At 39.5% G+C, this 25,025-nt stretch overlaps 2 protein-coding genes across 5 annotated transcripts; one reads left to right on the top strand and one right to left on the bottom strand.

Annotated features, from left to right (window-relative positions):
* The first annotated feature begins 5,100 nt into the window (after positions 1–5,100).
* Positions 5,101–18,215, top strand: acp1 (acid phosphatase 1). 4 transcript variants are annotated; one of them, XM_084001002.1, is made up of 7 exons: positions 5,101–5,176; positions 6,209–6,282; positions 6,966–7,079; positions 7,113–7,256; positions 13,131–13,192; positions 14,106–14,211; positions 17,876–18,215. In XM_084001002.1, exons 1-7 carry the CDS (start codon positions 5,137–5,139, stop codon positions 17,951–17,953), a joined length of 618 nt encoding a protein of 205 aa, XP_083857128.1. In that variant the 5' UTR covers positions 5,101–5,136; the 3' UTR covers positions 17,954–18,215. The 4 variants fall into 4 exon arrangements, with proteins under 4 accessions (XP_083857128.1, XP_083857125.1, XP_083857126.1 ...); XM_084000999.1 differs by lacking the exon at positions 6,966–7,079 and having other exon boundaries at positions 7,143–7,256; XM_084001000.1 differs by lacking the exon at positions 7,113–7,256.
* Positions 18,216–20,333: 2,118 nt separating this feature from the next.
* On the bottom strand, positions 20,334–22,681 carry alkal2a (ALK and LTK ligand 2a; the record flags this gene model as incomplete). Its single annotated transcript, XM_084000997.1, has 5 exons — positions 20,334–20,714; positions 21,387–21,462; positions 21,585–21,665; positions 21,881–21,934; positions 22,381–22,681. The coding sequence occupies 4 exons, from the start codon at positions 22,679–22,681 to the stop codon at positions 21,398–21,400; spliced, it is 501 nt and encodes a 166-aa protein (XP_083857123.1). The 3' UTR covers positions 20,334–20,714; positions 21,387–21,397.
* Positions 22,682–25,025: the final 2,344 nt, after the last annotated feature.

Below are 25,025 nucleotides of genomic sequence, written 5' to 3'. Positions count from 1 at the left end.
TGAGTCATTCACAATAATTACCATCCGGTCTCTAACTCAATTAAAAATGGCTCGCAAATTATCGGATGTAATTGATGCAGGCATCTTTTACTTGCAGTTAGTGTTATGTAAAAAGACTGATAATTGGTGATTATACATGCAGGGCTAATATCCAGGAATACAAGGTCACTGTCACCTCCCACTCATTTAGTGTTTTACGTAATGTCTATTTATCACCTTACTGTATTTCCGAAAACAACTGCATTTGTGTTTTTCTCATTTTTTTTTTTTTTTACCTAATTTCTTATTTGAAACCAACATGAATTGTAAACAAGTATGGTGCAGATATTGAGAGCTGCTCCAAACAATATTTATATATTCACAATGCATCAAAAGACTATACAGTATGTAATGTGAAAAGATGTTACTCATCATGACAAACCCATAGAGAATCATCAGTATGCAGTATTCTTCACATCCACAAAGCATCATCTTACAGCTCATTGTTTTGGTTTTTTAACTGTTTTGCTTCCCTCCCAGTTGTCTTTCATTGTGCATCAGTGTTGTATGTAGTGTAGCCTGTTTCCAGTGGCCCCAAGCTATCAAAATAGCCAGTTGACACTTTGGCAAAACAGCAGGTTTGTAAGACAAACAAATAAAGGTCAGAAAAAGTGTAACAATGGTCAAATCAATGAAAAACCTAATGATGACAACATCTTTGACATTTATCTGAATGCAGTCAGAAAGTCTGGTGTAGTCAGGCCCAGATAATCCTTCTCGACTCAAAACAGATCCATTATTTCGTTTTCGATTTTAAATTTTAATAAGATAATCCCACATTCATTGATATATAAATTTTGATCGGTAACGAGCAAAAACACAAGCGGAATCTCTTTGGGAATGCCACCAATCCATTTATTTTGCCATTCATATTGAAGTGATTAAAAAAAGAAATTGCAACACACCATGGTTAAAAACCAGTGACATTACAATTCAGAACCAGACTCTGAAAGTAATGAGAGCCATACTTGAAGAAACAAAGCAAAATCTAAAGTCTTGAATTATTATACATAGTAATGAATTCCTACATCTTAAACCATAAAGTGAACATGAGCCTGGAACTGGAATCAGTGATTATCCTTTTGGATCAGCTCCACAAGACATTGGCCTGGATTTCATAACTATCGCATTTGTACTTGTCCTAGGGAATATATATTCCTTGGACAACAATTTATTTTTTATTTAAGCCTTAATCAATACCATTCCGAAAACTGTTGACCACTCTTGTGTCAACACTAGTGGTGACACCCTCATTCACATCTGCTAATGTCGGCACATGTGAGAACATCATATTTTCTCAGCTAGCAGCTAATTGTCACATGTTGTCTGCATTAAAGTGACCGCAGTTTTTTTTTTTAAACCACTCGTGTTTTTTATTTTATTTTATTTTTTTAAACATAACTCATATGAATAATAGATTCAAAGTGCCTTACAGCCAGTTGTAAAGCCAGTGAAATGAAATGAAAGCTTGCCCCATGGTCATTTGGATGTTCACCAGGCCTGATCTGTAACATACATACCTGAATGCCTCACAGTCTGGAGCAATATAGTGCAATACACTTACTGTTACTGTACTGCCATTTTGTTTCAAGGTACCCGCTAAATAGTGTCTCCAAAAATTCTAATGCTCTCTGCCAACAATCCCACAATGCAACATGTTTAACTCCACTTATAATTACGTAATAATAATAGCTGCAGTATCAAATGTTTTATTTCCTCACACAATAATTGAGGAAAATTCTAATTCTGACCTTTGGAGACTGAGTGCTCGTCTTGCAAAGAGCAGAGGGTTTTATAGTGTGTTGGAGATGTGCACAGTAAAGTTGGAGGCTGGAGAGAACGCAATGACTTTGTTCTCCGTCTCTCAGCACTGTTAACTAATTCCATGTAGTTTCATTTCAAGGAAATATGTTAACAGTTTTGGCCGAGATGAAGCTGTTGTGCGAACAGTATAATAAAAGGTTTCGAGACTAGGTCATGACCAGAAATGAAAAGCTGCCATTTAAAGTTTTTTTTTTCTTTCAGTCAATTTGGCACATTTTTCCAGGATTAAGTTTATGCCACCAGAACACTTAAGACAGCTATTGCAGTAAATACCATGAAACCATTCTTTGCGTAACATTGGCTTTTCTTTTCTTCTACTACTTTCTTGTGATCTTAAAGGAGCCTAGAAACTTGGTTCTTTACAGTTATGTCTTTCTAAGAGGTAATATTTCTTCACTCCTCGTGTTCAAAGTTCAACAAATACAATAGCGTCATCTGACATGTATGTTTGATGCAACAGGGAGCCAGGGGAATTGATTAACATAAAACTCTATTGCAAAACTGCATACACTCTTTCTTTCCTAACACTGTAGCAGATCAGACTCATGGTCCAGACAGAGAATCAGCCCAGTCAAATAGACAACTATAGTGCAAAAATAACAGCTAAATGTGTGACATAGCTATAGTGATCCATTGAGGAAAATACAATAACCCACAATAAAAATAACTCATTTATCTGTACAGCTAAATCATATATTTAAAAAATGTTCAATGTGTCACATGCCTATCAGATATACTCATGTCTGGTATTTCTGCTGGACTTATATTGTTTTGCATCCAACTTGTACAAGAGTTACTCATCCAGAACCTCTTGTTTTACCAGACTGAACTGAGAAGAAATATGATCAAGCATTTTCATTCACATGCATGAACAAGTTTGTCATAGAGGAGGGGGGAAGGGGGGTGGAGCGTCTGCTGAATATACTTTCTTTCTCTGCATCTGCATCTGTATCTGCTTCTACTGCATCTGTATCTAATTATTAAATGTGAGACATTTTACTCTCTTTTCGTCTGTTTCTCCCCCCAAAAAACACATAATTAGACACAAACATCCTCAGACATTCCTTAGAGGCAAATCACAGGCAGAGTCACAGACCTCGGTCAATGAATAAAAGTGTGTGGATCTTTTTGAGAGGCAACATTTTTAAGAATACTGACTCAAACTGTAAATTGATTCAGCTTATAAAATAAAAAAAATGATTTTTCTTTAAACCCCACCACTGTGCAGTCCTCTGTGTATTGATTTATAATGTGAATTTTATGTGTGCATTTTTAGCATCCTACCAGCTGGCCTTGTCCAGTCTTACGGTTTTCGTGTCTTTCTTGGGTCTCAGTACAAACAGTGCCACAGTGCTGCTGGCTCAGCAGAGGACCAAGGCTGATAGGGAAAGTGAATAATTACTTAGTCACAGAAAACAACAGCTACAGCTGCAGTTGCATATTTAGTTTGATGTGCTCCCACTGCATTCAAACTTGGAATACACTAAATACCCCCCCCACCCCCCCAAATTCAAGGGTTTTTATTTCTTTGGCCTCTGATCCTCCAGTGTGTCTCCTCTGTCTCTTTGTCAGAGCTGTGAGTCTTAGATTTAGGTAGTGGGGCTGGAACTAAGAACATCCTGTTGTATTTATTCAGTTGCCAGGACTTGTTCTTAATCATTAAAGTTCTTACAACACTATTTCCATTATGTCTTTATCTTGGCTTCCAGTAACCTCCAGATGCGTGACTGAGCGTCATTAGGATGCTGCTGTTGTAGCCCCCCTGATGGACATCAACCTGAGGGTGGTAACAAAAAAAGTCATTTCTTTTTTAATTTCTAATTTGGCTTTTCATTTATATCTTATTTTTGTTGGCAACATGACCTTACTAATAAGGAAACTGGAGATACAAATCACATTTTTGTGTAAACACCTGCAGCAACGAATGTTTGATTGATCACAGTTTGTTCCAGTGAGAATTTATATTATTTTAATTGCAACACAGCTTTCGTATAGCCTACCTTTGAGGCTTATTGGCCTCTGTAGTGCAGTTTTACCTTGAATGTAACTTTAGCTGTTAATCACAGTTTGTGCACTCCTGGAACTGGTCTTCTACACATGCAAAGATTGATGTCTGAATGTGTAGCATTACAGTAAAATAATCCATTAGTATAGGCTTATACTGCATGAAGCTGAAGTGCATTGGTCTCAATATTAAAATTCTTCATAGGTTTTAATATTAAACAAGAAACAATGGGCTATTATTATTATTATTATTATTATTTTGTGCACTTGACAGTGTGAGACAAAACCTCACATCACAGTTTAGAAAGAATGTTGTACAACACCCAGTAATCTGCTGTTAAAAATGTCTCACTCTTTCTTGGTCCAGGATTTTCTCATGACCTGTGCATTTCACACCAGGACTCAGCATTACTCAGGATATGGGAGGGCTTCAGGAGTCGGTAAATAGGGAACATTGTGTGTTATTAAAGGGTCCATGGGGCTGTAGTCTGAGGTGACCTCAAGCACCGATTTGCCAATGTTGTACGCTGATGTCATAGCAAGTATGGATTTCATTAAGCATGACAGTTGATTTATACTTGTTAATGGAACAACTGTAGGCAGGTTGTGTCTTTAATTCACATCATGAGTGAATGAGGAGTTCCTTCAAAAAATGATAAAGGGTTATTTTCCACCCTATAATGGGACACATTTATTATCAGCACTTCAAAGCTGCTGTTGACTAATCTTGCAATAAAATAAGAGAGTGTGACTAGTGTGCCACATTTGCACATGTTTAAAATTACCGCAAATGTGTTCCTTCCCTTCCTGTCTGTCAAAACCTTTTTTATTTATTTATCAGATACCAATGGAGTGCCTCGTGAAAACTAAACAAAAACACACCTGCGCAGTTAATAAAATGTAGCTAGGCTACCCAGTTTGAGTGATATTTTATAGCTATCATTAAATAGGCTATATCACAATATTAATTTTAATCCATTCATTTGTAGGCTAGTTAACATTATAGAGCCTATAGTTTAATGTAGCCTATGTTTAATGTTTTTTTTTTTTTTTTTTTTAACAAATAATGCCAATAAACATTAGATTTAAATAAAAAAAATTCTACCCCCCCCTACTTGGATTATTGATTGACATTAATTGTCGTCCTATCTGTAGCTGTTTATTTATATCAAATTTAACGTTAGTTCTAGGTGTGTAAAGAAAAAAAGTTTTGGTTCAGGCAGTAGTCGGTCACCCCACGCAGCGTCACACAGGACCCCACAGAGCAACATGGCGGGCAGCGGAAAGTCAGTCCTGTTCGTTTGCCTCGGTAAGAAACCTCTTTTGAGCAAAAGAAAATATTGTGTTTAAACTATTTAACCAGCATATAAATGTATAATAGTAAAGTCGTGCAGTGGGGGCATTGTTAGTTTTCCCAGCGGCGCCAGCGGAGGCGTTTCAGCCCGCTAAGCTATTGAGCTCTTGTAAATGAATGGGTGCGATGCTTGTCTGTGGCAACAAAACATACAACTTTCATACAGGCTGTAACTTATGTCCTGAAAGAGTCACAGTTTGTCCAGACCAGAGGAGTACGTGAGCTTACTCATGGTGTGTTTTTTATTGAAACGCTGCGTAACGCTGCCCTGATTTATTGCAGATGGGAAGTGTGGTGGTGACTGTGTATCCCGTAAATGATCTCGGATAGTTTACGACAGGTCAGAGTCCACAGCATTGAACTTAACTCAACTATTCGTCACTCACTACTAATACCAAAGATAAACCGTCTTTGCTAATACGTACGGTGTCATGTAATACAGGAAGTTATGGCCACTCATGTGACCAAAGCTGCAAATAAGTTTCATGTGAGGCATATGTAAACAAAGCAGCCAGCAGTGGATGTAGCTACCGGTTAATCCTCATTACATCCGGGTAACACAAATGCCAAACTTAAAGGTCCGGGATATTTTTGGACTGTCTTGCAATCAAAATTAAAACACTATGGTCATCATGACTTCAAAATAGTAACCTAGGATTGTGCACACTGCTGCAGTGGTGGTGGTGTGAACCATATTAGGTTGCATATCCTGTAGCAGTGATTGTGATGCATTCAGGCTCTCCATACAAAGTATAGCCTAAACAACTGTTTCTGTTGATTAACCTATAAGAAACAGATCCGTAACAGATAAACAGCAAATAGTGCAGCTGTGTTTATTATATCGCTATTCGATTCGTGCTTGTTTTGTTTTTTGTTTAGTTTTTTAAGTGTGTTTGTCCGTGTGGATTTTATGAGCATTTAAGCTACCAGATGTGATCCATTTAAATAAAACAGAAACAGTGACATTTTGTTTGTGGGTTTGAACAGGCAATATCTGCAGATCCCCCATCGCTGAAGCAGTCTTCAGGAAGATGGCAACGGATGCTGGTGCTGTTGATAAGGTAATGTAATCAGCTTTATGAACTCTTTCTCAGGGAATATCATGCAATGTTAGCTACTGTCAAATTTGCAACAGATAATAAAATAGATTAATAAGCTATTGGCACAACAGAAATACAACGCAACTAAACCAGTTTTACCGTTTATTACTGTATTATTGTATATTTATTACATACAACCACATTACATATTACACTGCTATGTCAGTATTTTCAAGGAGTGCTGTTAAATACTGTGAACTCTCATAGTCGCTGGAAGTGAATAGTTGTTATTGGTGGAAAATTACAAAGAACACAGTCCAAGTGACCGTGTTGGCTAATCTCATTTTATTTATTCAACACCTGGCTATTGACAGTACGCCAATATTCACACATGCAGTAGTGTTGGCGCTGGGGTTTTAGTGGCAGATGCAGCATAGAACCTGAATGAGTGCACAATGTAATTCATTGAGAACATCTGACACATGGTACCAATCAAAAGTTTCAACACACTTTCCCATTCACTGATAAAAATGTGTCCAAACTATTGAATAGTACTGTACATTCCGGCTTGTAAGTATCTCTTGATGATCTCAAGATGAAACTATCTTCCTGCATTATGCTGCACCAAGTACAACCTCTCTTTTTGTGAGCACATGGGTCATTTTTTGCTGTGTTATTATTCCCTGTGCTTTTGCTCTGTCTAGTGGAGGATAGACAGTGCTGCCACCTCCACCTATGAGATAGGAAACCCTCCAGACCACCGCGGCCAAGCCTGCATGAAGAAGCATGGCGTGCCCATGAGGCATGTGGCCAGGCAGGTACGACCATCTACACTTCTCCGTATTAGTTAGCGCCCCTTCTTTTGCTCTCTGTTGTTGCAGTGGGTCATAGACAGTGGTGCCACATCTGACTGGAATGTAGGCAGCTCACCGGACGCCCGAGGTCTGGCTTGCCTCAGGAAACATGGCATTGAGACAAGCCACAGGGCCCGACAGGTACAACAAGATGTTCCGTGGCTACTCTCACCCGATTGATAATTGTGTGTATGTCTAGAGTTGGTAAGATGATGCCCATCACACATTATGACCAGTTGTTGTTTCTAGCCATGCTGTTCCTTTGATTAAGGACAGATTCAGTTAAATTATAATTCTAGATTAGATTAACACATTCAAAATGAGTGCTCTGTCAATACAAGCACAGGTTCAACTGCTTAAAGGGACAACGAGGAGTTTCTATTCGGTTATAAAAAAGTCTCACGTTAATGTGGATGAATCTACGCTACCCACACTTGTTAATGGGCCCATTTTCGATAAATATATCGTTCTGTCTCTATCGTTATTTTGTTATTATTAGTGGTGGCGGAGATGCTGGTCGAGCCGACCAGCGTTTTTTACTTTCGGTTTCGCAACGAGTCATGAGAATAACGCAGCTGAATCGCTGTTTATGGTCGGAACTACGACGGTATGTGAACCTCTTTGAACCTCTGACTTTAATTATTGATGAATGAAAACATGAGTCTGTCTTGCGCCGGTCAAAATAATTTTACGGTGCGCGCGGAGGCTCATAAATGTAGTGTGAAAACGCTTCGCTTTTCCAAAACTCCTCGTTGTCCCTTTAACTGGATTCAAAGCACAACCTCAAATCCAAACATGTGTCATTCAGATATTCACCAAATACCAGTAGTCATTTAATGATGTTTGTTCAGTTTTTTTTTTACTGATGGGTGTACAAATATATAATTATATCAAATTATATATAATTTTGATATGAATTCTAATCCAATAATAGAATAACACCAGAATAACAAATAGAATCTCTCAAACCATCTCCACACAAATGCAAAACTTCAATAAGAACTTAAATTGATGTCAGTTTTGCACTTGATTTATAATCAAAATAGTCGATTTATGAGCAGAAGAAAATCTGTTAGCCTCGATAAATCTCCAGTGGGTTATGGCCTTTGTTACAGAGAGATGTCTTCTTTGCATGGGCTGGAGTTGTGGTGTGTGGTGTTCTGTGTTTGTTATTATTTGGTTGCCTTGAGTTTTCCTTCGCCTGGCTTTAATAACGACTTGACACAGATGTGACACATTTGATAATCTGTTTCACATTTACATGGGAGTTGCCTTTGAACCCTTGTACATGGTGAAAGCTAGTAACGTATCTTTCAATTAAGATTATTTGAGCAGTAGGAATGAAGTTCAGTGTGTTCAGCAAGTTGTAGCCCAAACCTCAGATACAGTGACCTCTTGTGACAGTTAGGTGAACTCTGCAGGACACAGCTGCATTGTTCAGCTCTCGAGGACGAACAGGGTTTAGGACATCAAATAGCTCCTTCGCTACAAGAGAGATTTTAACTTTCTCCAACAATATAAACTGCAACTTCATGTCTCACCTGCACTTTTAACGTAAGCACATTAAGTTAATTGGTGGAAAACAGAAGGAAAGACACATTATTGTCAAGGCAGTATCATTTTATTGCTTGTACATAATATACAAGTATCACTAAATATTTGGGGTCTACGGTTTAGGTCTTTAAGTTTGTGCCCATGTGCTTCTAATTAATGAGTCATTAGAGCTGTTAAAATGTGCTTTTAATCCTCTGTTGCTTTGTACTGTCTCTCTTTTTCTCAAACACATGTAAACTCTTTAGGAACCTTTTTTCCAAACACGGTTAGTAACAAATTACATGGCAGTTGTCCATATTTCCCAATAGATAGATGGGTAGATAATTTACCCCCTAGAGAAAATTCATGATAAACAAACAAATAATTGATTAAAGATTGAGAGTTTACAATTTTTCACAATTATTAGGTTTTCCTTCATTAATCTTGGGATAGTCGTGTGACAGAATGGTGACAAAATGAAGAGAAAACCCAAATGAGAGTGGGCGTGGCAGACAAGGCCCTCTAGATTGTTGTATGGAAATAAATGCAGATCATATGCTCACTCGATCTTTACTTAGCTGAACATCTTTTGGAGATTTTGGGGCGACATGCTGAGGCTTATGCTCTGTCAAAACCAGTTTGTAAGATGTATAGTCCGGCCAGGCTCAAATCAAGTCATTATCCCTGATCCGAACGGCCACACTGGACGGTGCAGGGCGTAGCTGGCCTTCATAGTGTTGCAGTTGGTTTTTCACCCTAAAGATTACAGGAATAAATCTGTCAAGAAGATGAAAAAGTGAAAGAAATCCAATGCCTGTCTCTTCTCTTACCTGCGCACAGCTGGTGTCAATTTAGAAAAGTTAGAGAAGCAGTTGGAGACAGATCCCCCCCCCCCCCCCAATCCAGCAATAGAAAGCTGTGGGGGAGGGGACTTCTGACCGTCCAATAAGCAAGTTGAACAGCGTATACTGGCCCCTGCAGACAGTTTTCCTCTTCCACCATCATCAAAACATCAAATGAGGTAGTATTTTATTAAGAACAAGGTCTGCTCCCTCAGTCCCGGTCAGATACTTGGACAATCTACGCAGAGGATCACTGAAGCTGTGTTGGAGGATCACGATGGAAAAACACCTTACTAATGGCAATGACACACATTCTGATTGTTTGGATGTGACATCTGATCGGACCAGTTTGAACTGGGTTCTTTCCAGTCTGGTTCAGTTCCCAGGTAAAATCATACACTTGGTGGTGTTGAAGGATTTAAATTGTCGATCTTCCGCCCGCGTACCCTGCCAATATTTCTCTTAACAATTATGTAAAACATCGAATACACACGCACAAGCAGAGAAATAATTGTAAAAACAGCCTGCGTTGTTGCACCGTCTCATCCAGAAGCAACATTTTACTTCAGTTTTCCCTTTTTGCACGGATTGCAGCATATTGTAGATGACAAATTGGTACACCAGTTGTTAGTTATTTGCTTTTTTCTGCCTGCTGGGACAAAATATTGGTGGAAAATGTGATATATTTTTTCCCAGGCTACCTTCCAGTTTTAAGCTGGTATTCCGCTTTGTGGCTCAGTTTTGAAACACACAGTGTTTGTGTTCTCCTTTAATTTGTCACCCATCTGCATCTTGTGTAAGTTCGATAGTCTGTGAAAGTGGTAAAGGTTGTGGTCAGGACCGTGTCTGTATAGCTGTGCGAAACGATGGTACCTGTGGTGTTTATGAAATCCTGATGAATACATTCTAGCAGTCATTGTATCACCTTGCAGCATGTGTTTCAAATCCTGAAACAGGCCTGAAATTACACCAAGATGTTTGTCCATGTAGGGCCTTCAGGCTTTTATGCTGTGTTGGTTTATCCTCAATGCAACTCCTACTCCCATGTGCCCTTAAAACGCTCTTTAAAAAAAAAAATGTTTCCCTGAAAAAACTCTGGGGTTTCATCCTGTGCTTGAGCTCTGCCGTCTCGATGGTTTGTCTCTCTGCAAACCGGTTGAGTCAGACCCTCATCTAATCTCCTCAAAGCAGGGATGGGGAGGCTCAACCCTTGGCTTAAACCCAGCAAAATCCACACACAGAGCTTTGACAAGCCTTTGCTCTCTCCTCCTTTCCTTCATCACCCCTTTCGTCTCTATCACTGACTTTTCCCCCACCCTCCACGTTTTATTTTCTCCGTTCTGTCCCACAGTTTCTGAAGTCATCGAACCTCACTGAACTTCTGTCACTGCCATTATCCCAAACAAATCGACCAAAAGGGACACTGTTTTAAAAACCATAGTATCCCCAAATAAACAAACGTGTTGGTTTAATAAAGCAAACATGTACCCAAGTGAACCACAGCATGTCAAAAATTCCCAACTGTACATTAGATTTAAGAGAGTTGAAATTTTAATTTCACACTCATCCATCTTGTTGTTGAATCAACATTTGAGGAATGAACATCACTTTTGGCCAAAATACCATGATCCTGTTGCAATCCCATTAATTTCACCTGTCATCATTTTGGATTTGATACTTCACAGATAATATCTGTGTTCAAGGTCTTTCCCACAAGCTTCATTTAAAAAAAATAAAACAAGTGAAAATGCACTGAGCTCTACAACACCCTGCTCACAGCTATTTCACCTTATAGGCAGTATAAGAATAATAATGAAATAATGAACTCACTATATTTTGTTTATTTAATACATTTATGCCCCTACAAAGATAACCCCCTATGTGAGCACCAATTAATGGAGGCTGTTATAAGTGCATGATAAATAAAAAATATGGCAAATATATGAAAACTAAGCTTGAGCTCATAATTAGGTCTATTTCCAGTGGATCTAGGATATCTTACTATTTGTGGGCTAATATTAAAAATTAGACTATTTACTATATATTAAATATTGCTAAATAAATATTAATATTACTATATATATCAAGTCATTATCAATATTATTAGTTGCTAATATTAAAATGTAAAAGCCTCTGTGAGTTAGTGGGGTCTTGAACTTGCTGAACTGGAACGGCGCGCGCGCGTCTCGCTGCTCATTCCTCATTCACATTACAAGCGTCCGAGAGTGCGAGGTAGACGGGAGCCGAGAGATCAACGGCCCCTGTGATTATCATCGCAAGAGATTATCACTGTGTGTGAGAGAGAGGGTGTGAGAGTGTTTGGATGGAAAGTACGATGATCACACTGTAGCGGCCACAGCCAGACACTCTGGTACTAGAGATTTAGATTGACATAAAAACGGTCATAACAAACATCTGTTTACTACTCTGATGTTATGTTACTGTCCATACTTGTCTCTGTGATTGAATGTGTCCATAATTCAACATCTGGAATATTGCATTCATGTCTTGTTTTTTTTTGCCTCCTCTCATCCCTCATTTGTCTCTCACTGCCCTCGAGCCTCCCCAGCATTCCTATACATCCACTCTCAAAATCCTCAAACTATTCAGAGTGATGTCTGTTTGTTTTGTTTTTTTTGTTTGTGTGTGTGTGTGTTTTTTTTTTAATTTTTTGTTATTGCTGCTTGTTCCATTAAATCATCACAAATACTGTGAACACTTTGGACAACACTCCTCCGCATGCCTACAGATGTGCGGCTTAGATCCCTTTCATAACCAGATATCCCCATGAGTCCTGAATGATGTTAAAGTTGTTATCCTGAAGATTTCAGTCCTAGATGACTTGGCGACACCCATTGTTACCATGGTAGCAGAAAATGTGTTTTAATACTAAAAACACTTTTGTCCAGAAATACAACAAAGGAGCCACTGGAGTATCTTTGACAGTGCAGCCAAACAAAGCTGTTTATCAAATAGTTCAGATGGCAATAATTGTAATAATACTGGTTTCACGCTGTGCGCGGCTCAAGTGGTTTTCCACACAACAGCAGTGTTCAGTGAAGTTGGCCATCTTACTGGGGGGAGTAACAGCTCGCCATGTAATAGCACAGTGTGGCTGCTCCCGCTTGTTTTATTATTCCCTTGCAACATTGAAAATAATACTGTGGTGCAGAGATGACGAACGCATTCTGCTTCCGGTGACTTTTCACAATAAGAGCCCCCTCCCCATGTTTTTCTCATTGAGTTTATTTACATTGTAAACGGATAAAAAAATGTATTTACATCTAAGAAATGTGTTCATCACATTGGTTCACCACCTGACTGTGCATCAGTAGCGTGAAACCACTGGCAGAGACTGAGACACAGCAGTAGGGTTGTAAGCAATAAAATATCAATGACGTAAAACCAACCATATGCCATAATAACATTGACCAGAAACAGAATAAAGGGATTTGATTTCATGAAATTTTTAAGGACAACAACTTTAAATGTGCTTTTCAACAGTCGGTTGGAAGTGACTGATTTTTATTGCATAAGATTGAACCCTCTCTGAGTATAGAGAGGCTCTGCAGGTCGTAGTGCTTCTACACCGAGCCAAAAGTAATATTTGTTTTGTCCTGCATTTCTTTCCCTCTTCCAGGTGACCAAGGAAGATTTCATGAGCTTTGAGTACATTCTCTGCATGGACGAGAGCAATTTGAGGTACAGTGTTTCAGCCCACGGCAACAGTATTTTGTTTTCACCGCGACTGCAGATCACAGTTAAATGCACACTGGCTGAAAACGCAGATGTCATGTGTTAAGTGTCCCGTCTTATTTAATTATTGGCTGCCTTGATTTGGAAAAAAAACATTTGTCTTGAAATAAGGGTCAAAGCAGGTTGTCCTGCCAACAGTCGTGACAGTGATGTGTGCTACTTTTTCACATTACACACGAAATGCGTGGTAACGCTGAGCTATAACTAACGTGTAGGTGAATGCCTCCCTTTTTAATGAGCAATATCCTTCCTTAAGCTCTTTCCAAAGGTCAAGGGGAGGGATATTTTTTGCTACTTTGAACGTTTAGGGATCATTTTGAGATCACATGCCTATGGCAGATCTGATCTGTAAGCAGCTTACTGAGTTCTTTGGATGCCTCGTCTTTGCTCTTTGGGTGCTTTTTCCCCTTTCTCTCCCACATTTTTTTTCCTCCACAAATGTTAAGCTGACCAGACGGAGAAAATGAGACCTTGTCCCTAGACAAAAGGCTAATCTGGCCAGGTTTTGTTGTTTTTTTAAATTTATTTGAATAGAACTGTTTTTTATGGAGATATTTGAACCCCTGTATGAGTTACAGGGTTATGAATAGTTTTGCTGTTGTTTTACTGTTGAGATTCCAGGAAGGTGATTATACACAAATATGTCAGTCCAATGATTTCTTTATATTCTGTCTATTATTTGGAATCATCATGTGTTAAGTATTTCTCTTCTCATCTATGTGCCTAGTTATAAAAAAATACATTAAACGGAATACATGTTCCCTCCCTTTTTTCCTCATAGTCCAGATATCACGTGCTGTCAGATCTGTATGTTTTTTTTTCCCCACATGGAGTTATGCGCTTTGTCTTGTCTTCACAGTGAATTGAACAGGAAAGCAAACTCGGTGAAAAACTACCGAGCGAAGATTGAGCTTCTTGGTCAATATGACCCCCAGAAGCAGCTGATCATCAAAGACCCATATTATGTAAGTATTGTTGTGTGTATGTACTGTCGTTGATGTGTATAAATAAAATGAAATGTTCTGTGATTTCGACACATGGACCAGTTGGGAGTGTGGAGTAGTTAATCACTGTCAAAGTCCTAAACACTACCATGCTTCTACATTACCATGAACCACCAAAGTTTGTTTTGGTTTTGCTTTTGAGCTACGGAGACCAACTTTATTTTAAGAAAATGGACCCTTTTTGGAGATTGAATAATATATTCTTAATTTGTTATTAAAAATGATGTCTTCACCATAAATTCATGGAGTGTACACAGACACAGCAGAGAAGTTAGACAATTGTGAGAAATTAACAAACTGTTTGATTTCAGTTTTTATGGAATTTCAAAAGATTTCTCAACAAAAAGTTCAAAATACTCCTTTTTATTTAATCCCCTAAAAACATAGTTTCAAATATGAAAAAACTTTTATCAAGTTGAACTCATGGTGGATTCAAAAAACACAGAATGAGATGTTAATATCCTCGTGCGAGCACATACAAAAAGAACTGGTGGACTTGTTGGTGTATGGTGGGTGGTAAACTGGTATGTTGTGGAAAACATCCTCTGGTATTATTTCTTAAACTGTTGACGATGTAGAAATGAAACACAAATTCTGCTAAAACCAGACCGGAGTCATTACAGTATGGTTCACATTTTGCGAAATTCTGATTAGAGTTTGGAAGTTTATACCTTTTTTTTTGTCCCGTATCCAACTAAAACCAGCACGGAGAGCCCATAAAAAATCACACAAATACAGAAAACCATTCACATAAAATTTCACAACTTTTTTCCTTTTTCTTCAGAAGAAGCTGTGTTCTTGGAAAAACCATTGCTTCTAGTCAGAAGCTGATTGAGAACAAAGTTTCTCAAAACGTAAATCTTCAAACTTGCAAACATTTGATGCTGCATTGTGAACATAAACTGTCAATTGTCTCTGGAAATAACAGGAAAAATTATTGTTACGTTCCTGCGATGGCTGTGCACCTGTTTAGAAAACGACAATGTCATGAGAAGGATTTCACAGACAATAAGAGAAAAAGAAAAAAAAAAGTTGGAAATGTTACACAGTGAGTTTATTTAAAGACCACAATTTTGGACAAAACATGTCGGTCTTCAGGTGCATGTGGTAGTTCTGGAGAATATTCGAAGGGAGAGATGGGATGTTGTCCAGACACGTTTTACGAAATAAACAGCAGTAAAACAAAACAGAATGGACCCTACAGCAGAGTCAGTTTCTTGCTCTCCTGATTCAAATAAAAGCCTAAATTTCAAACTTCAGACACTTCTTAGCAGCCTTTCCAGGCCAGTAAACACCATAATAAATGACTTTTACACGAGCTATTATTTAATTATCTGAATCTGACTCTACAAAGTATTTTCTGGTTTCAGACTGGTTTGCCTTTTCACGCTCCATGGCTCACTCATCCCTTTTGTTCCTTGCGTGCTCTCTCTGCAGTTAAAAGTCGTGCCAAATGATTTGGACACGGGTCCTTGGCTGCTTTTTATCTTCTTGAGAGTTATGAGTGAGAAAAAACAAGAGTGGGAAAAAAAGCAGAGGGAGTGAAAGTTGGGGAAGGATTGAAAGTTTGATTAGTGATGATAAGTTGTCAAAATACAGTACATTAAAAAAAAGCCTCCTAGGGATACTCAAACTTTTTATACTTTCATAACTTATATAAATACATGGTAATGTATCTCAAAAAGTAATAATTTCCTGTGTGGTCCTGATGGAGAATGTGTGGTTAGAGCTTGGTTTTCCTAATGACAGTGTATTTGTGAGTATCCTGTGAAACCTGGATCGTAAGATAAAAAAAACAAAAAAACAATCATCAAATTATTAGTGATGTGACTAGAGGAAGGGGTTGTGGTTGACCACAGCTGATGCGACCGTAGTCAGTTGTATTAATTTGTCTCGCATTTTGGCTTTAAACATCATGTTTCTTTCTGTGGTGATCAGCAAAAGTGTGTCTTTGTTTAGCTCTTTTTGCCAAAAGTAGGGGCGAATGCTCTTTGCTGTCAGTGCGGTTTGGACACTTGAAGAAAATTTGGATTGTGGTCCCCTGCCAGCAACCACAAGGCACGACAGCAAATTGAGCAGCGAGATGGTCGCTGCTATTGTCAAATTTAAATGGAGACATACGTTTTGTAACAGAATTCATTTGTTATGGCCGTCAGTGAAATACCTTTACATGAGCTGATTCAGTTTCACTGTGTTCTCTGCAGTGATAGCACCACCAGCCCTGTTGTTAGCTATGTTAGTACACGCCTCCAGGCCTTTTGGTCCAGAATTAAATATCTGAACTGTTCGATCGATTATGATGAAATTTCCTACATGGATTCAATGTCCCACGGGGTGACCTGCATTAACTTTAACTTTTCATCTATTTTTCATTCTTCTCTTGTCCAGTTCTTCAGTTTATGACCAAATACCTGCAAAACTTGTGCAATTCCCATCAGCTACAGCAGGACTCTGTGTTCTTTAACAGGCTAATGGTAAAATAAGGTTGTAAGATAATGTTATCACTAGCTAAACATCAGCATGCTAGCACCCTGTTACTAGCATGTGGCTCAAAGTCAATGCTGTCTTAGTCCAGCCTCCCAGAGGTATTAGGGTGACTCAGCTAATTCAGTTTTACTTGGCTCGCATAGTCCTGTTTTTTAGAGCTGACACAGTGAGTCATTTAATCAGTTAATAAGTTCATTGACAAAATGTTCAGCAACTATTGATGAACGATTCATTGTTTGAGTCATTTTGTCTAAACAAAAAATGCTGAATGAATTACTGGCTACAACCTTTCTATTGTGAAGGTTTGCTACATATTGTCATTATGATCAATATAAAACCTGAATAACTTTGATTTCTGGAGCGTTAGTTTGTTAAAACAAGTCATTTAAATATCTTATTTTGAGATCTGGTCTGTGGTCTTATGATGAACATTTGACAGTTTTCTTGTTTACACAGCCAGTGGAAATTGTTGTTGGAGTAACCACTCAAGGTCATTAGAAATCTTGAAATTCATTCATTTTCAATCATGTCTCGACAGCATCTCAGTTCACTTACGAGCCAGTGGGGTGGGACAGGACAGATATAAATATCTTTACATGTCAGACTAATCACAGAATCTGAAGTAATGAGGTTTTTCTGCGGTTAGAAATGTTTTTCCACCCGAATCCTTCAGGGTTTCAGCAAGAACCCACCTCCTTGAACCCTCAGGACCAAAATTTCAAAAGATATCTTGCTGCTCTTGGCAGCCTTTTGCTCCCTCATGAGAAACTGTGTTACCAAATTTGAGTGTGGGCTACAGCACTCAATAAATTGAAGCCAGTTGGCATCAGGATAGTATCAGTTTCCTTCAGAACAATTTAACAATTTGGTGCTCAGAAGGGGAGTAGAAATAATTTACCGGTTGAGTAAGAAACTGACATTTTAGTGTGTGTTACTGTATGCTTTCAAACCACATCACAGAACTGGCTCTACATATCTACAGCTATATTGGATGTCATTTCATTTGAAATTCTTTGCCACTAGTTTTAAACAAAAAGAAATCGAACACATGTACGAAATGAAATGAATCCGCTATGAGTGTTTGGCTGAAATTTATTTTAATTGAATTCTCTTTTTTTACATCTGTTCTGTCTCATAGGGAAGTGATGAAGACTTCGAGAAGGTGTACGAACAGTGCGTCCGTTGCTGCAAAGCGTTTCTGGAGGCGAACTCCTAACAAGAACGTCCGACCTAAAACAGCTCTTCATGAGTCTGAGTCTGCTGGGTAAACACGAATAATCAAGCAAATATGTTCTGGCCGTGTCACACAAGCACTCATCACTATAACCCTCTGCTGGATGTTTGCTGAAAGCACTTTTTCAGTGTTGGAAATGTTATACGAAACCACATTGTGTATGTTCCGACCAATGCCGTGGGGGCAAGTGTGTAGACTGTAAATTCAGGAGATTAATAGAATAAAAAAAAGTTATATTCATCTACGTTTTTGAATGTGCTATGTTTTACATGAATTTGGATACCCTGGAAGATGATGATTATTATTGACATCTCTGGTCCACAGGTCAAAGGTTGATACCAGGGTCACAGAAGAAATGCTAATCTTCCTGGGTATTTTGTTAGATGTTTGATGGTTAATTTTGTGACACTTCTTCCTGGTTTTTGTTTGTACAACTCCATGCATAGAGATATTCAAACAAAAATACAAGACATCAGGAATGTTCCTGTTTTTTTTTTTTTGCAAATGCAAAACTTTTTGTGCGCTGGACTGGTTACCACCTATTTGACTAAGATGGCAAGGATTCCTTTGAGTTGGACTCATCAATGCCAATATAAATTACCATCCTCTGTGATTCGCTCGCACACATGGTAGACTTGTAGTTTCACAATAATGACTGATGGAGCATTGAGAAAGGGCTGTAAGACATTAAACAAGGGTGGAGTTGAAGGAAAGATGACCCAAATGATGACTTAGGGGCTTCCGGTTGTTGAAGGAATTATTTTAGGGTGGTTTCCATGTTTGTGTATCTACTAGAATTAAGGTCTTTAACTGCGGTAGATGTGTAAAGCAGAGCTTGACTCACTTTGTTCTCAAGAATGAGGGATATATCGTTTTCCCTGGATTTCGTGAGCTTGAAAATGGCTTCAAGTCTTTTGGACCCACTGAGGTCCAATCTGTGGTTGGTTTGGTACTGAAACGTGGCACACAAGGCAGTAGTCAGTCACTAATGCCAGGCAATGCTAGAACGACATGACCAACCAAACCTCTACATATACACACTGACGTAACATTGTAATTAATGGGAGTGGTAATTGATTAGGCATATTTCCTGCACGTCATGCAGTTTAAATGTTTTCTTGTTATTTAACCCAAAGCAAATTGCGTTTCTACTCAAATACTTTCTACATAAACTATTCATTATGCAGCACTAATGGAATATATTCAACAGCAGCGTCTCTCATTGGCAGAAGTGTCTGATTTGTGTTTATAGAATTAAAAAATTAGGGAATCGCCAACTTCACTCCAAATGGGAACATTTGACCTTTTTCTCTTTCTCCTCATTTCCTGTCATCTGTGCTGTCATTCTGACACAAAGGCAAAAACACAACCCTCTCCTGCCGCCAAAAGGAAGATATATTGAAGGGTACTTTCACTCAAATTACCAAGAACAACTTCTGATTTCACCCACTGGCTCCCACTATTCTGGATCTGGATAATCCATGAACAGTGGTTGGCGAACTGACCTTTAAAAAGGAACTTATTTCCCCTGTGTGAATATTTTTATGACTGAAATATGCTGACACACTCTTTGGTAAGTGTTCACATAAGTATGATTTTGCAATAACCTCTATTTTGAACAAAACACACACGCTTTGCTTTCTTTCTCTCCGGGTTGACCTTTTTAAACAGTGGGAAGTTCACCAGATCTCTGGTCTCAGGAGTCGGTCCAGTCATGTGGTCTTTTCAGAGAGAATTCCTCGTTTGATACAGGACAGGAATGTAAAAGAAAATACGGCAAGAGACAACATAGACCATATTTGTACCAATCGTATAATTTATTTAAATATATTTCATTTTTAAATATATATATATGTATTTAACACCCATTTGATAAATGCCAGTCAATTTAATTTAAGGTAGATAGGCGGATTCCTCCAATGCTTTGTTTTACAGTATGTACATGTTTCTCCTGGTGTAAATGGCCTACATTATGTACAGTGGAAACTTGTGACACTTCAAATATATAAATATAGACTGTACCACCTTCTACCAAGATCCACAGGAGGTCTGTGACTTACAACTGCCACTTCCTTTTAAACATGTCTTGTAAAGACACAGAGAAATGTTCATGCAGTTAATAATTTAATCACAGTTCTTTCTCAGTGTGAGCATGAGTGGGTGAAACTATGCCGTGACTGCCAGCCGGGGGTCTGGGAGAGCGTTCTGCCTGCGTAATAGGTAGTGCAGTAGTAAGAAAGAATGGGGCTGAACCCGAAACACTCATACAAACCGATCGCAGATGGCAAGTCATACTGAAAATAGTACATTTGGATTTTGCTCTTTTCTTAAAGAAATGAACAAAATAAAAATATGCAATCCCTTTTTTTCGTTTGTTTGTTTTAGCAACATCTTTTTGGATGTCAGCAAAGAAAGAAAGAAATGTCTCTGTGATTGCTTCTCTCGGCCACTTGTTTCTTTTTTTCTTCTTCTTCTCCACTCTTCAGTTCCACCATCTATGTCTTGGTCTGGTTTTGTTGCCAGGGTTGCTCCCTCGTGGTGACAGCTAACCATCGAGTCTCAGCCAGAGCGATGGGTGGCAGTAATCCTCGCGTTAGCAGAGCAGACCTCACTGAAGGACAATACCATGCCTAAGATCAGTCTGGGATGGTCAGAGTAATATTTATGCTTCCATCTTACTGTCCAAGGCACTTTTTTCCCCCAAGTTTTTTTTTCTTCTGGAAAACTCGTGTTTGGCTTCAACCTGCAATGAAGAGGAAGTGGAATTCAGCATTGTCTCCAACTTGGCAGCACTTGACAAATTGTTTCCTCCCCAAAAAGAATCACGAACAATAAATCATGAAACTTGATTTGCCACAGATTTGCGGCTCTCAACGTGCTGCTGCTATAGAGCCTGTGTATCGAAACAGAATACGTACCACCCCCGTCAACAGCTGTCCCAGAAAAACACCATCTCTATAAACTTGAGCCCTTAGATACACAGGGCTCTCTGCCTTAAGTGACTTTACTTGAGTAAAAATAGCAACACCACATTGTGACCAAACTCCCTTACAAGTAAAAAATGATACTAAAGTAGAAGTATATTGGCAAAATAGAATTAGTGTATTACTAATTATGTAAAAAGCCTAATTTGGAGCATTGATATTATGTATAATATTAGGTTGTTCACTCATTTCAATTAAATCCCTGAAAATGCAAAATATAAAGTGATCATGTTTTGGGTGTAAAATTTTCATCAGTATTTCACTTCAATGATTGATGGTCGGGATATTTCCTCTGACCATGTGTCACATAAAAACTTTGACACTTGAATTTACACGTTGACACGCAAGGCCATAAACCAATGACCCTCACAACACAGCAGACACAGCATGAGGCACTGATGTTTGAATTAGAGGTGAACATATTGTGATACCTTTGTGTGTGCTACCCCTCTGTGCACTGCAGGCTGCCGGCTAGCCGTGTGAGAAGCCGTGCACATCTTTTGAAGTCTGAGAAGAGAAGACAAGAGAGAGAGAGAGAGAGAGAGCATGAGTGGTTGTTTTTCACTCAGTGTCAACACCGGATAGGTCATTCCTCACAGTTTAGCGGGGCCTGTGTATTTGCAGCTTACATGCAGGTATCGTGCAGTCCCTGGTGTGGTGGTAGACCCTGTACGCTTGTTTCCTGCACTTTGGACTAAAGTAGAGTGGACCTGAAGCAGAGGGGGTCAAGAAAAAAAAAAAAATAGAGCAGGCGTTAAGAGCGTTTCCAGCACTGCAGCCCCCTGCATCAACATCTGTTTTACAGCCATTATCTAAGACAGTCATTCACTTTTCTCTTGTTTTTGACCTCCCTGACTTTTCTGTCCAGAAACACATGTCTTCTTGACTTTCTCAATACTTTACACACTTTGCAGTGATTCCTTACCTGTTAAATATATAAGGAATTTCTCCTTTTTTCTTAGGTCCCTGGGGAACACAACTGGAGGAAGAAGAGAGAAGGGAAAGAAGTGTCAGAATTGACATGCATTTTTTTGTTTTTATTATTTATAAGGCCCATTAGCTAAGGCATCTGTCATATACTCTCCAGCAGAGATGTTTTGCTAAATGAGAACCATCCCAGTGAAGGGAGATATCCACAGCAGCTATTGATGAAAATCAACACTTGCAGGATAGGCTATTATTTAAGGATCACTTCATCTAGATGTTAAAAAATAGGCTATAAATCGCATAACTATTGTGACATCTAATCATGTAGTGGTACCATATGTCTACAGGTTTGGTTGCAACAACCCTTTAATTCTGTCCTGTGTAACTTCCGCCAGTCTACAATGTGAATAGCCTAGAGAGCATGTTCCAGTAGACGGCATCCTTCATTATGCAGCATCCTCTTGGGATCCAACATGAGGGTCCCGCCCAGCCACTCACCGACAGCCTGATCTCCTCTGTCTGTTTTCAAGTTGCGTAAATCCTTTGGCACCGCCGGAGATGTCTTCACCCGTGATGTTGACGGGGCTTCCGTTTTCGCGCTGTGCCGACCCCGGCCCTCCTCCACATGTTTCACCATCTCTATCATCCGCCTCAGGTCCTGCTGCGCGTCCCTCCCGACCGCGGCCGTCGCCGGGGACGCCGATGATGGCGCGCTCTCGCTGCAGTGGTCGGTAAGCGTGCACATCAGTAGCACCAGTCCCATAGTGCAGTGCTTGCGCAGTCCGTTCATAGCTCCCATGGAGTGAGAAGTGGGGGGGGAGAAAAAGAAAATAACTTCTTATCCAACGCCTCTGGAGATAGTTAAACCGGACACCTGCAAAAAGAAAAAAGAAAGAAAAAAAATCGAGGAGAAATGTCAAATCAAAGTGTTACTCATATAATTTACTTTTATATGATCCAGAGTTCCACTACACCCGCTGAGATCACAGTGGGAAGTATTGTAACTGCTGACTGATATTGTTAAAACCATAATAAACACTGAGATCAGACTTTGACAGTGGGCCACCAAGCTCTACAAATGGCTCTCTTATGATTTTGCCTCATCATTGATTTTTTTGGGGGAAAAATATAGATGTATATCACATTTTGACTCGTTATTCACAAGTGCACACAGAACACGGAGTCTCAATTGATGCAAATTGCCAACTTTGGGCAACAACAACTCTGAAGTTATATACGTGTTTTAGCCTACCCCGCATCATACTCCTGGCACATTTGGATTAAGCCACAGTTACAGCCATTTTGCCTACACAATTAGTAGCCTAGGTTCAGGTTGAATAGTTTGCTATTTCTGGTTTAGTAAGTCTTGCTTCGTTGACATATACATTTCTTTTAACAAACAAAAACAGCAGATGATTTTCTCTAGTCTTGATCAGAGGCGGGGGAGTCGGTCTCAGAACATCAGCAGCAACAGAAAATGCCTGTTTCATCTGCTCAAAGTGAAATATTTCAGAGTTGCATGATAAGTTTTTAAAATTGCATTACCTTCAGGACTATGTTGCTTCGTCAAATGCTGAACGGTCACGTCTGGTGCGTCCAGCAGTGATGAAAAGTGAAATAAAGTACTGTGCGCAATTTTGGTTTATAGGTTCCTGCCTCTGTCCGGTCCGAAATATGACTTCTTAAAGTCTGCTGCTATGTAGGCTTCTGAAGTTGTATGAGTTCTCGCTGGAGCATCTGCAGTCACATCCCCTGAACACCGGCCGACTGTGGGGTGTTGAAGAAGTAGAAGAGTGTGGACGGAGAAGCTGAAAGACCCGGTGGCTCCAAATCTCCGTGTGCGGTGCGTCCTCGCTGGAGCAGCAGACCCAGTCTCCCTGAAGTAAAGCTCACTTTTTATTCTGTCTCACAGACGTGGTGACCTGTCCCTGGTGGGTTACTCCGTCGCGTCTGTGATAATAATAACACGCATTATTGGCGCTCCAGAAGCGGAAAGTCCACTTGAGTTTGTCTGACCTTCACTTGAACGCTGTGTGAAGTTTTCTGCGCCCCCCTCCTTTCCGTTTCTCAATTTATCTGTGCGATACGCGGTTACAGGAAGCCTTCCTTTCCTACTAATACTTCCACTGAAATTTGCAATCAGCCCAGTATAGAGCGCTGATACCGGCATCTTAGTGGAAGCAGCACTCCCTTCTCCTTCTTGTGATTCTCATAACCCCATTTAGAGCCATTGCGCGCTTTATGTCCATCATGGGTTGAAAACACAATTACGCACCGTTTGAGGATGATTCTATGAAAATTAATTACGCACGGCTTTCAGACATATTGCTCTGTAGTTTCTGCTCAGAGCATCCGACTACACAGCATAGTTATGGTTTGGGTTTCTCCCCACAGGAGATTAGTCTGCACTAGCCCACTGTGGTTGGTACAGCTTTCTTTAAGTCAGGGCGTGCAATTGGCTCCCATGTCCGCCCCCTTTTCGCCATTGTATGATCAATGCCGGGCTATTTCTTATAACAACTTGGACTGGTGTGTTTGTGTATATCCCCCCCCCAGTAACTCTTATGGCCATGCGTAAAGTAAAGCATTGGTGCTGAAAGGACAGCGCGCAGTGTCACCCAGCTCCAGACCTCTTCACTGAACATGTGATCTATAGACTGCCCGGGAGAAAGTCGTTTTGTGTGACTCTGCCTGAAAACTGCAACGTAATTTTATCGACCAAAAACAAATATGATGACAAAGCAGTATGGGGTGATGTTTGTTTTCCCTGATGATTCACACCAGGATGAGCTGTCTTGTTTCTCTGTAAACTGTAAATCAGAACAGATCGATTTCAGTCATGTTATGGCAGTGTAATGAGAAATTCACTGTAAAGCTATGTGGATAAGAACAGCTCATTGAGACTGCACGTGATTTCTGATATTTCCTGCTCTCTTATGAATTTAAATGAATGCAGTTATTAGAAAAGTTTAACCCATTGGTCAGTTTGCGGAGCAAGGGGGTGGAGATGGGAATGGTCACCCACTTTTCCATTTTCTAAGGTCATTTATAACATCTGTCCTCCCTGATGAAGGAAGAAACAACCTGACCTTTGACAAGCCTGCGAAAGACTAAAATAAATCTATATTTTTCCCACAATAAAG

The sequence above is a fragment of the Trachurus trachurus genome (genome assembly GCF_905171665.1).
Source record: "Trachurus trachurus genome assembly, chromosome: 24".
Classification (NCBI taxonomy): Eukaryota; Metazoa; Chordata; class Actinopteri; order Carangiformes; family Carangidae; genus Trachurus; species Trachurus trachurus.
This window is presented reverse-complemented; position numbering and strand designations above follow the sequence as displayed.

Coding starts and splice junctions, on each gene's coding strand:
- acp1 (XM_084001002.1), top strand. CDS start 5,137: ATGGCGGGCAGCGGAAAGTCAGTCCTGTTCGTTTGCCTCG. Junction 6,283..6,965: donor ATGCTGGTGCTGTTGATAAG/GTAATGTAATCA, acceptor TGCTCTGTCTAG/TGGAGGATAGACAGTGCTGC. Junction 13,193..14,105: donor ATGGACGAGAGCAATTTGAG/GTACAGTGTTTC, acceptor TTGTCTTCACAG/TGAATTGAACAGGAAAGCAA.